This window comes from Acipenser ruthenus, chromosome 8 (genome assembly GCF_902713425.1).
Source record: "Acipenser ruthenus chromosome 8, fAciRut3.2 maternal haplotype, whole genome shotgun sequence".
Lineage (NCBI taxonomy): Eukaryota > Metazoa > Chordata > Actinopteri > Acipenseriformes > Acipenseridae > Acipenser > Acipenser ruthenus.
In genome coordinates this window covers 34008881-34021778 of record NC_081196.1, presented here as the reverse complement: position 1 = coordinate 34021778, position 12898 = coordinate 34008881, and the positions used below count along the sequence as shown (strand labels likewise).

Sequence of the window (12898 nt, the reverse complement as noted above, 5' to 3'; positions counted from 1 at the left end):
GCGTGTTATAACCAAGAGCCTTATAGCGAGGGAGCACTGTATTCATATTTCAAACAATGTATTCCACTGCAGGTTACATGATAAAACATCATAGGTACACACATAAATATGTGTAATAGGGAGTCTAAGAAATGACAATATGATCATTTTAAAACAGAACAGTGTATTGGGATAATAAAGCTGTCTGTATTGGTAGTCTCAGTGAATCATGTGTAAGTGGGCTGTCATATATTCCATAAAAAACAACAATACACTTGAAGAACACGTAGTATGCAGTATTTCTTAAAGAATGGAATTTCATTTATAGTTAGGGGCCCCTAGAAATGTGGAGCAATATTTCCTGAAATTATTATATTTCTAATGGAGTATTAATTCATTCCTCATAAATATTGCCACACATTCGCTCTGGTTTTTTCCATAAAGTTATATTTTCTCAAAATGTTTCCTTTCTAGCTGAACCGTGGCATTGTAGGCAATCTGGGTGGGTGGATTAAATTGCATTGCATATGAAAAAGTTCAGGGTCTTTCCCTCTGAAACTGGCTTTTGGATGAATCCTGTTTGGAAGAGACATTAATACATTACATACAAGGGATGGACAAGAAAACTGGAATGTTAGAATCACCCGCTGAAAGCCCCATTCCACAAAAGTGTGTGCTAGGGATGGCAGGGAGCTCAAATTTACCCCCATGTAACCCCCTCTGATCCTATCAAGTATACATTACCATAATAACAGTGCAATGCATACCCTGTGATCTAGTATTTGATGCATCTGTTCCCATGTTTTATACTTGCCTTCACAGCTACTTTCACTTCTCCACTGCCAGGGCCCAGGATATCAGTGGCCACGCCTTCAAACACCTCCCCGAAGGCCCCGCTGCCGAGGAAGCTTCTGAGAGTTAGCTTCTCCCTCGGGAACACTGGCAGCAGTTCCAGCTCCAGTTGGGATGGCAGGAAGCTGGAATCAAATCAAACAAACATATTCTTCCAAATGCTGTGAGACAGGGGGAATGTCCATTGGGCCAAAACATCTATTTTAAAACCAAAATGTTGTTAGTACACGCATCACAGAGCCGGTACTAACCTGAAGGCACAGCAACAAACCTGACCACATAACCTAGAGAGCAGCTTTATAGAACAAGTTTGGATGTGCCATTATAGGATGGTTTAAATTAAAGAGTAAGTAGCGATGTTCCGAAAAATATAGCGTTACACGTCCCCACGTGTTGCTACAACTGTTTTAATAACGTACCTGTCATTTTTATTTTCATTGTTAACATCCTGCCAGTTTTTTACACTTATAACTTTAAAGTCTGTTTCAAAGCTTTTTTCAAAAGCGCCGCCTCCCCCCCACCCCCTCCTTACTTCACGTGTAGAATATTTAACTGTTTTGCTCCTGTTGTTAATATATGGAGATAGATATAGGACTACAAGTGTATAACCCATACAAATAAGCAAAGAATACAATAACCGTAAGAAACCCTTGAGAGATAAATAATTAAAAAGTTTGAATAGTGTGCCTCTGGTCTGAAACAAACGGTTGCGTTTCCTTTCAAAACCGTCTCAGTCTCATTTACACTTTAAGCGTCTGGACCAAACCATTCAATATAGGAGAGGGCTTGGGGAAGTGTTACGCATATGATTAATTAATAATAATTAAGATTATTTTTTCAAGAAGAGTCTATGGATCAAGAGAAAACCAAGACTACTCTTACGGCCTCAGTGATAAACAGTGATGCATCTGATTTTTCTGCAGATAACAGAACCAACAGTCATATTGAGAAAATGTGCGATAAGTGGAATGCATCAAGTTTAATAGCACTCTTGCTATTTTTCGATCTGCGTATTACCTTGTAAAAACTGATAGGCCCTTCTCTGACCACTTCAACTTATTAGAACTTCAGAAGATTAACGGCGTTGATATTGGAATTGGCTTGCATTCTAGATACAGTGCTACAAAAATAACAGATCACGTAGCGTCCGAGTAGTAAGTCAGCACTTACTGTTTATCTGAAGTGCGAAAGTGACAGAAGCGAGGAGCCTAATTTCATGTTCCTTGATCTAATTGAATTAGCAGATCAAAAAGCTGACACTGTGTTTGAACAACTGTTGAAGTGTTTGGATAAATACAGATTCTGTGATAACTATTTGAAACAACACCTGGTGGTCTTTACAAGTGACGGGGCAAGTGTCATGCTTGGCAGAAAATCCGGCGTAGCACAGAGAATCACTGAAAAGTATCCTCATTGTTTGGCATTGCTTGAATGACAGAAACTAAGGGCATCAATAATTTTCAGTTATTTATGGACAAACTGTATTGTGTATGCAGTTGATCTCCGCAAAATCAACAAGAACTGGCTGAGAGTGCTGCACAATTGGATCAACAAATAACAAAAATCGGCCGTGTTCTTAGCAATAGATGGGTTGCTAGTTCTTTTTTGACAGTCTCTGCAGTGTGGAACAGTTATGATGCCCTTTGTGATCATTTTCAATGAACGACACAAGAAGGATAGAAAGACATACGATTGACTGCTTAGGAGGCTGTCATCAAAACAGTTTTTGCTAGACCGCGCGCTGATGTATGATACCTTATGTGAACTTTCCCTTCTTTCTGTGTGTCTGCAGAAACAAAAAACTACAATTGTGCAATCAGACAAACTCATTCGCCGCAGTATTCATTTCATAGTAGCGCTCAAGGAACGACCTGGAACAAAAGCTCTCGAGGCAGAAGTTGCAATTAGAAAGAAAAAATTTGAAGCTGTATCCCTGACTGATAAAAGCAAAATCATTGTCATCAACCGTCAACAGTTCCTGACCAGCACAGTCAACAACTTAACCCGTCGAATGTTCACTGCGACCTCATCACACACCTCGACTGGACAATCTGTATCTGATAGTGAAAATAAATTCAAGGAAGAACCTGTAGCAGTGAGTGACTGATACTGGTGAGTTAATATAATTTATCTTGATTCTTTTTTATGTGTTCAAATGCAGTTTAATGACAGTGTTTTAATCATGTCTGTATTAGTGTATGAAACTGCATATGAAAATAGGTATTTATTTATATTTAATATAAATAGCTGTAAGTCTAGTGCCTTGTTGCATATACTATTGCTTTACAATAATACCTCAATACCCGATTTTCTGAATCTGTACACGTAGCCATTTCAAATACGTTAACTAACTACTTTAGCGTGACAAACTGTGGTTTTGTTGAGTGTATGGGAAAACGGGGGGGTGGGTAGATAATAGCACCCTCCCACTTCTAAATATAGCACTACACCACTGGGGACGTGTAACACTATTTTCTTCAGAAGCCCGCTAGTTACTCTTTAAAGGATGCTTTCTTGGGCATCCGGCAAATTCAGAAGCAAAGTGTGCTACAGAGTTCCAGACATTGAGTCCCTACGCAGGAGTCTTCGAACACTAACCAAGAGAGGGAGGGCCTGTCCCAAAACAAAGCACTGTATATCGCTTCTAGTCCTGTAAACTGTTCTAAAGCAAAAGCCAAACTGGGGTGTTACACTGTACTGTCAGGGAGCTGTGTAGGATAGCAGATGATGTTCCTAACCTCACATGGACATGGAGTGATTATAAAGTCACTGCAATGCTATTAAATCTGGCAGAGAATGTTACCTCTTACAAGAGCATTGCAGCCCTCTGTTTTATGAATACAACCCTGTAACTGCAACCCCATAAAAAGCACAGCAAATAATCTTGGGCTTTCCCAAAGTGTTTAGTCTAGACTTATAGGCATCCCTGAAGGAAAGGGGGAGTGGATTCCACAGTCTGGGAGCCCTGTCACTTTGAGTGCTTGATCCTGGGGATGGACAGTAACCAAGGTAACAGGAGCAACGTGACCGAGAGGGTGTGTATGGGGTGACCAGCTCATTTAAGGGACAGGCAAAGTGCAGCTTTATAGGATTAGTGAAGATATTGTAGACTTGCAGACTTGCCTGGAGGAGTACCACACATTGGTCTGGATGACGGCTGTGTTCATGCCCCTGATCTGAGCCAGCTCCAGGTCAGGGTTATAGTTCACATGTAACGTTGCAATGTCTCCTTTCTTATTAGCCTTCCTGTTGAGTCCTGTAACAGGTTTCACATTTTAAAAAGAAACACATTAATCATCAGGACAGGGTTATACCAGTCAAACCCAGCCAATGGTTATTTATATTCCTATTCCAGCAAACTAACAGCTAACTGCAGCAAGCCTTATATTCTGCTACTGCAAAGCTGATCACATGATAAGTGATATGTTACAGCTCCTTGACATAGCCTCATGATGTCTTTCCACTGTTATTAAACTGCAGTGTGAAAGTGCAGTACATTTGTGTAAACAAAATAGTGTATTTCCCTGCAGTTCTGAAGCATTATAATACATTTTTTTACTGCAATTTTAGATGAACCTGCGGTGTGGGTTGTCTCTGTGTGCTATTATTGCAATATTTCAAACATCACTGTGGATAAGGATGGTTTTATATTCTATTTCTCTTTCTTTCACATTCACTAAATACATCAAAATTATACTGTAGTAAATTCTTTTAAGTGGAGCTTGGCAGAATACAGGCTACATCCAGCAAAGTTATATCAGCTTATGTTGTACAGTGGACATTTGGTTTTAAATACCCAATTATTGTTCCACCAGTTTTTCTTAGAATGTCAATTTATGTTCCCTTACCATAGCAACTCCCCACAACAGCTCATGAGAACTGAAGGTCAGTGGGCATGCTCCAACCCCACCTTCAAGACCTTCAAGACAATTTTGCCTCCCTAACCCGCTGGAGTGACAGAGCCAATTCAACACTTCCTGTGGAATCATCATGGAAGCATGGTGACGTTGCACTGCTTGAACGCTCCCATGACTGTATGACTCACCCTGCACACCACATGGTTGTGCCTTTACCAGATGAGCCTCCCCAGTAATTTTACACTTACCAAATATTGCTAAGGATATGCAGAGGAGTGCAAAGATGACCACAGCACACACTGGACCAAGCACAATCATGACAAGGCTGTCGTGGGGCTCTGGGTTACAAAGAAATAAGGAGAACTGAAATATATTGTATTTTAATTGCTGCCCAGTTATACAGAGATGGTCAGACAGTGCAGATAGAAAAATGAGTATGATATTAATTTGAAAGAAATAGGGGTTGTTGCAGCAATAAATTACGGTAACAAATGAAACAATGATTCACTTCCCATCTTTCAAAAAATGAAAATTAAAAAGTAATGATATTCAAACAGCCTCATTAGGACAGCATTCCCCTAAGCTACTGTGCTTAAATGAATACACACAGGCTCACTTGTCATAAAGCACTGTAATTCTAACAAAAAGGGTCTGCACGATGGGATTTGCAATCAGCACCTACTGTTTTAATACCTTGGTTTATCATACTGCCATGATTTTACCACACTAACTATACTGTGTTTCACTAGACCTTTCAGTGCTCCCAACCTCGGGACTTGATAACTGGGGTTATTTGTTTAACTGCTGTGTTAATTTAAATATTTATGGCTTAAAACAGTATTTAAATGTTTTTATATACTTGCGACAAGACATCGTTAAGATGTGAGGTTTTAAAGATCGCAAAATATTAGGTTTTCACATAATTAAAAAATGAGTGTAGTAAAACATAGTGACATCATGGTAAAGTATAGTGAATAATGGATTAGGGTTAGCGTTAAAAAAGGTTACAAAAAACAAACAAACATGAAGCACAATAAAAACATATTACATATATGCAAGGGGGGCGTATAGAGTCTGTACATTTCCCTGAACCGCTGTCCTAAAATTGTGACAATTTTTTTTCAAATATAATTATTTTCCATTGACACATAGATGCTGTACACGCTAAGTCTTATTCACATTAATGTTGCAGTAATTTACAGCATATAAAAAAAACAGCCCGTTGGGGGGCTTCTAATGACAATGGAAATGTATTTAAGGGGAAACATTTGTAAGAGCAGTACAGTTGATCCACGCTATTCTTTGCATCTCTAGTATACTGCAGTTTGTCATTTCAGAAAAACAAGAGAGAAGGCGCCCTTCTTGCTCACCAGTGCACAGCGCCCTTACCGTACAGCTTCATGGTGAATTCTTTGCTGGGTTTGCTCACAGGCCCTCGGCCAATAGAGTTTACCGCCAGCACTCTGAACTGGAAGGATCCGCGCAGCTGGCGGTTCCTCCAAGAGCAACGCAGGGAGCTGGAGTTACACGGGCCCTGGAAGACAGCCGTCCACTCCGAGGAACTGTTGGCCCCCAGCCCTGAGGAAGCGTTCGCTACATTTCTAGAAGAGACCAACACATTAATAATAATAATAATAATAATAATAATAATAATAATAATAATAATAATAATAATAATAATGTTACAGGTCAAGAGTCCAGAGCCCTAACCACTACTCCACACTGCTATTTGACCCTCATACATATGAATGATGCTGAAAAAATGCCTATGTCAATATTGGAAACAAAACTGATCACATCAAAAATCATATGGCATCCCAAAAGACACATTTTTATAGAGTGGTAGTCTGTACTTCAGTACTGTATGTGTGGTACTCCTCCAAGCATGAATGTCGCATTTAAAATCAATATAAACACACACATCATGTCATTCAAATGCATACAACAGTTTACATGGTAAACAAATATCTACACAAAAGGTTTAAAAGTTGTATGCATTGAAAATAAAGCTTGCTATAAACCCACATGCAGGCATTCATTTTCTACAGGCAGCGAGCAGTGCACTGAAGTGTGATGCCCCCAGCTGCATCGTTCATCACACCGCACAGCACAGTGAATACACTGACCTGGCTTCCAGGACATAGTGTGTGATGTTGCTACCATGGTCCTCTGCCTCGGCCCAGTAAACCACCTCCAGAATGACATCGGGGGTGTCAGACTGGCCCGGGATGCCAGCTATGAGGAGAAAAAACACAGCCTTCTTTACCCCGAGGGACTGCACACGAGCCATCCCAGACAAGAGCGAGAAGGTGATAGCAATGTCCTTGTCTATGCTGCTGCTGCTGCTGAGAACAGCACATTGCACACAGCACATATAGTTTACAAAATAAGAAGTATAGGGGCTGCAGCATTGCAGAGCAGGACAAACAGTTGTGTTATCATAATGGGTAGATCCACTGACATGATACTCTCGTTTACAATGATTCTAGCCTTCGTTTATATTATTAAATCCTCGTTTGTTTTTTTAAGATATGGCACAGGTCGATTTGATGCTTTCTTCTTATATGACAGAAGTTGTCACATGTATGTGTAGCTTCACACTGACTGACCCTGAACATATTCTGCTGACTGTATCAAATGTGAAACTGCACTGCACTACATCTCTGTAAACAACTTCTGGTGCGTAAACATAAACACACATTGATCTCAGACAGGAGTCAGAATAAATTAGACTCAAATGTTGTGCTTTTTATGATGCGTTTATAACCAGTATTTCTGTATACAGTGAACCAAAAAAGGCCACAAATGATTAATTTTTGAGGAATAACCTTTAATCATGTATATAACTTCAAATCTATGTAAGACATTTTTGCATTATCTGATGTTTGGCTATATTACTAAAGAATTATATTTCAGAATAACTATATATCAATTAAACATAAAGATTTTGGTCATAATTTAAAATATAGTTTACTATGAACTATAATGGGGTATTTAGACTTGGGGTTGTAAAGTGCAGAAGTATAGCCAATATCTCAAAGACCACAATATATGAAATGTGCAATTGAAACGGTAAATGAGATACGAGCAGGAATCCATAAGAAACATGGAATATGTCATGAATAGATGTAGGTTATCGTGTGTTATGTTATTCATAATTACATTTGAATGACTGACGCTAATTAAAAAGTGTTAGCAAAGTTGCCGTGGCTCCGAGGTGCTTAAAATGAGCAGTTGTCCTTTTAGGAATGTTTCATTTCCTTTACCTAGATGGCCATTGGAAGTGATTAACAAAGAGAAGCTAATCAAGCTGTCAGCTGTACCTGCTGTCTGAAACAGGCTCTGTGAGGACGTGCTGGAGACATTGGTGGAGTAGACAGCGCAGGTTCTCAGAGCGTACCGCCTGTAGGGCCTCAGCTCCTCAATCACACAGCTCACATTTACACCGGTGGAACAATTTGACACAGCTGCACCCCATTCTTCACTGCCAGGATCCTGTGGGGGAAAAAAGGACACAGTGAAATCGACACTTTGTAACATTTTAAAATGTTAATAAAACTGCTTGTTCACACACACATATATATATATATATATATATATATATATATATATATATATATATATATATATACACCACAGTAGTGATGTCAAAAAGTGATACATTTCTCTAGAGGAAAATATACTTGAACTTTGACCCATTCGACTCCTCGAGACCATCACTTTCTATTCAAACACAAAATGTCTCATTTTCAATTACTCGACAACACCAGCAGTAGAGAAATGTTCATTAATGATCAACAAAATAAGACTACCCTTAAAAAAGAATGATGTAAAGCTGGTACATTCGTATCTCAGAGAAACTGGAGAGTAATGGGAAATTAAAATAAGGTAAAGGCAATCATCCAAATAAAGCTGAAGCACTAACGGATAACGACATAGAACGTCTTTACAGCAAGGAAAATACTATGTTTAAAAAAACCCAACTGTACTGCTGAACCTCGTCTTCTTTAATATTAGCATCACAAGGGTATCCATATATCATAAAAAATAATGGATGGGCCTCTTCAGTGAGTTACTGGAAAACAATTCTATCTCTGGTTTCTGTGACAGTTTATAAATTTATGATTCACAGAAACCCTAGATGGGATTATTTTCCTGTAACTCACTGAAGCCTATCTATCTATCTATCTATCTATCTATCTATCTATCTATCTATCTATCTATCTATATATATATATATATATATATATATATATATATATATATATATATATATATATATAATTCTTCTTAATGAGCTGCTCATGTTGCAAAGATTGGCTGTTTGTGTTAATATTTCAGTCTGTGAAACCAGTAGAACTATATAATCATAGAAATGTTATACAAAACCCAAAAGTCATTTTTTACTGCACAAGATAAACACATTAACCACATCTACCAGTGGAGAAGTATTTGCTTTTTTTAAGCCTGTACTAGTAATGTAATTTTGTATTGTATGGCACAGTAGTGCATATTCTTTCTAAATTATCCATCCTTGTACATAATAAATTAGTTGAGGTGATCCTCTGCTGCCACCTACTGCCCTTAATAAACATTGCACCAGCAATAGCCAAGCATATCATAGGGGAATATTGAGCATCTATTTTATGAATGCACACAGTCAGATAGACAGGCAGATTCTTCGTTCTGATGAAGCATTACCTCTGAGATCTGGAAGTGGTAGGTGAGTAGTGGAGAGTTCTCTGGAGGCTGCCACACTATCTCTGATGTGGTGTTATGGACGGCAACAAGAACAGGAGGCCTTGGCCTGGAGAATGTGGAGACAACAACCCCCTTGCTCCTGCTGAAACTTCCCCCCCCTGGTGGAAAGCTGAGCACCTGCAAACACACAATGTACCATAACTCACTCATGCCATCATAGTTTTACTTACCCCCAAGTAGCACCAACCAGCAGCAGTTTTTGAGTCACTGAACATTTATAATGTACTGGGGAATAATATTACTTGTCAGCTCTGCACAATTTGCACAGGAGCATCTTAAAAACTGCTTTAACTGCTGTTTCTGAGTCAGTGTTTGTGCATCTCTTTATGTTCTACCACCTTGTTTAAGGGCTATCCATCTTTACCAATTCCCGAGTTTGCCAAAATACCTTGAAGGTGTATGCCGTTCCACTGTGAAGGCTGTCCAGCTCCAGGCTCAGTGCAGCCTCTCCAGTCTGCTCTACCCTCACAGGAGCCTTAGGCCAGCAGGTGTCCCCATTCACCTCCACCTGGTATCGGAGCTCCTCTGGAGGGCCATTGGGCTCCTGGGGCTGCAGCCAGGACACAAGCACCCTACTGTCTGACAGGACAGTGGCTTCCACCCTCACCGGGGCCGAGGGCACTGCAGCACAGCATGAGGGACAAGAAATACACTTTACTGACTGGACTGGACTGGACTGGACTCCAACTTCATGGAGTAACAGTGTCTACTGCAACTCCCTCCTGGCTGGCCTCCCTGCGTCCGCCACCCGTCCGCTCCAGCTCATCCAGAACTCTGCTGCCCGCCTAGCAGCAGTGTGGAGTAGTGGTTAGGGCTCTGGGCTCTGGACTCTTGACCGGAGGGTCGTGGGTTCAATCCCCGGTGAGGACACTGCTGCTGTACCCTTGAGCAAGGTACTTTACCTAGATTGCTCCAGTAAAAACCCAACTGTATAAATGGGTAATTGTACGTAAAAATAATGTGATGTCTTGTAACAATTGTAAGTCGCCCTGGATAAGGGCGTCAGCTAAGAAATAAATAATAATAATAATAATAATAATAGTGTTCTCTCTGCCTCTCTTCGCCCACGCTACTCCACTACCCCGCTCGCTCCACTGGCTCCCGATCACCGCTCGCATCCAGTTCAAGACTCTTGTACTAGCCTACAGATGCCTTGACCAGTCTGCACCCAGCTACCTCCAGACCCTCATCTCTCCCTACACCCCCACTCGACCTCTCCGCTCCGCCTGCACTAGAAGACTAGCTCTACCACCGCTACGCTCCCCTGCCTCCAAAGCCCGCTCCTTCTCCACCCTTGCTCCGCAGTGGTGGAATGACCTTCCTACAGATGTCAGGACTGCCCAGTCCCTGACCACATTCCGGCGCCTCCTTAAGACTCACCTCTTCAAAGAGCACCTGTAGAACTCCTCTGTTTGTATCCTGGGACACTATCACCCTTCATGTAAATGTGCTTTATTTTGCTCTTATCAGCCCCTATTTTACTGCATTTAATCCTGTACTTCAGAATACTGTAATCTGACAAGTTTTTAACCTGTAGTACTTTGTATTTAATCACATCCTGATGTAACTATCACTATTTAATCATATCCTGATGTAACTATCACTATTACCTGCTGTATTATTGAATTGTGGTTTGTCAAACTTGTACTTTACTTGAACAAAAGTTATTGTATTTCTTGCTCTTATTGTATTACTTGTATTGTAACGCTTGAAATGTTTTTGCTTACGATTGTAAGTCGCCCTGGATAAGGGCGTCTGCTAAGAAATAAATAATAATAATAATAATAATAATAACAATTCTGTAGGACTGGTATAAGATTGCCTTTAGTGGTGTTAATAGGTCAGTCTTTTGCACAGTACAGAGGTTTTGGAATTATTTGTTTGAGCAAAATTCAGTGTATATGCACTAAACTTAAACAAACCAAACAGATTTTTTTTTTAAATGTGTGTTTTCATTAATTTGCTATGTTTTGCAATTCAGTTATTTCCTATAGCACAGTGGCACATGGAATGTAAGAGATACGAATGAGGAGCACTTCTATAGCAGAATCCAGCTGGAATCTGGTGAAGTTGGAGAGCTGTTCTCCTTCACTGCCCTGGTATGTTTGTACCACACAGTGTACAGTACATGGAGAGTGTATAGAAAAAAAAGTGTTACCTCCAAAGTCTGTCCAATTCACAAAAGGCGGTCCGAGATCTTGTGACAGGTCTGTGTACCAGCTTCTCACTGAGATCTGTAGAAGATACCTTGTATACGGGTGCAGGCCTTCGATTTCTATCTTGTTAGACTGAACCTCCTGCACAAAACAAATACACTTTGGGTAATCCATTAAAACCCTTTGGCTTGAAAGGTTCTCCACTGTGCAGTGACCATGATAGTTCACCATGACCACAGGCAGACAGACAGCCACCTATATTGAACTAGATTGTCATACTCTTAATAGCTTGTCCTTTCCAAGTTTCATCAGAACTTTATGTAAGTGTGACACACAGACAGACAGCCTCCATTAATCCCCCAATTCTGATACACTCAATAACTTGTATTGAAGAATGTATATTATAGGTTGACCTAGCTGCAGTCCTCACCTGTTTAAAGCACTGCAGTCCCCAGACACAGGTTGCATTCGACTCGCTGTCCTGCAGCTCAGCATAGTGAATGATGTAGGTGAGGGTGGGCTTGCTGACCTGCCTGCAGTGTGCTGGAAACTCCACTGGTGGGATGTTTAGAGTCAGGCTGCTGTCCGTTCTATTTAGAACCTGCACCACATTCCGGTAAGGCAGGGGTACCAAACACTCAGGGTCTGGGGACAAGTGGGCAAACGGGAGCTGGGTTAAAATTAGTCCTATGGTTTTCCTGTACTATCTGAAATGAAAGTGGCAATGTGCTACAAAAAAAAATACTGTGAGCTCTGCTACCTTGTTAAATTTATATTATAATTAGGGCTTCTGTTTTTCGGGTTTTATTAATTGTATTTTTTGGTGCTTATTTTTAGCTATTTTCGAGTTTTATGTAAATCGATTTTTTTTTGGGGGGGGGGGGGCTTTCGTTTGTGATATACTGTATGAATGAGTGTTTTCGTTTAGTTTCCAAAATGCTTGAGCGTTTTTTTGTGAGTGTGTGTCAAAATATGTATAGTAACTCGACAGTACTTGCACACTTAAGTTGTACCTTCTTTCCTTCGCTGTCTTCCACAACGAAATCCCTATGGTCACGGGCACATTCTTCTGGGGTTTTTGTGTGTAGGCATTTTTGTACATTTTGCTACAATTCTGTTTTAAATCCTCCGTATCTTAACTGTAATACAGCTTGAAATCCCACTAACAAGCCTCCATCCTGATTGTAATCTCGTTTTAAATCTCGCAAGCAGAGTCTCCAATAGAAATGTAGGAATGTGCTGTCACTCAGTAGTTGGGGCGGGTTTAAAGCATTCAGAACAAATCAATGATAG

The 12898-nt window shown here is 40.3% G+C and overlaps 1 protein-coding gene across 3 annotated transcripts in view; it reads right to left on the bottom strand.

The window, feature by feature from the left end:
* LOC117407157 (proto-oncogene tyrosine-protein kinase ROS-like) overlaps positions 1-12898 on the bottom strand; it is a 124411-nt gene that overhangs the window by 72864 nt on the left and 38649 nt on the right. For all 3 annotated transcript variants that reach the window (XM_034922726.2, XM_034922727.2, XM_034922729.2), the window contains exons 28-37: positions 12036-12250; positions 11608-11746; positions 9838-10070; positions 9390-9566; positions 8012-8183; positions 6815-6923; positions 6078-6289; positions 4937-5026; positions 3955-4087; positions 794-956 (exon numbers count right to left, since the gene is read on the bottom strand). In XM_034922726.2, coding sequence (XP_034778617.2) covers positions 794-956; positions 3955-4087; positions 4937-5026; positions 6078-6289; positions 6815-6923; positions 8012-8183; positions 9390-9566; positions 9838-10070; positions 11608-11746; positions 12036-12250 — 1643 coding nt within the window. The remainder of the gene's footprint in view (positions 1-793; positions 957-3954; positions 4088-4936; positions 5027-6077; positions 6290-6814; positions 6924-8011; positions 8184-9389; positions 9567-9837; positions 10071-11607; positions 11747-12035; positions 12251-12898) is intronic.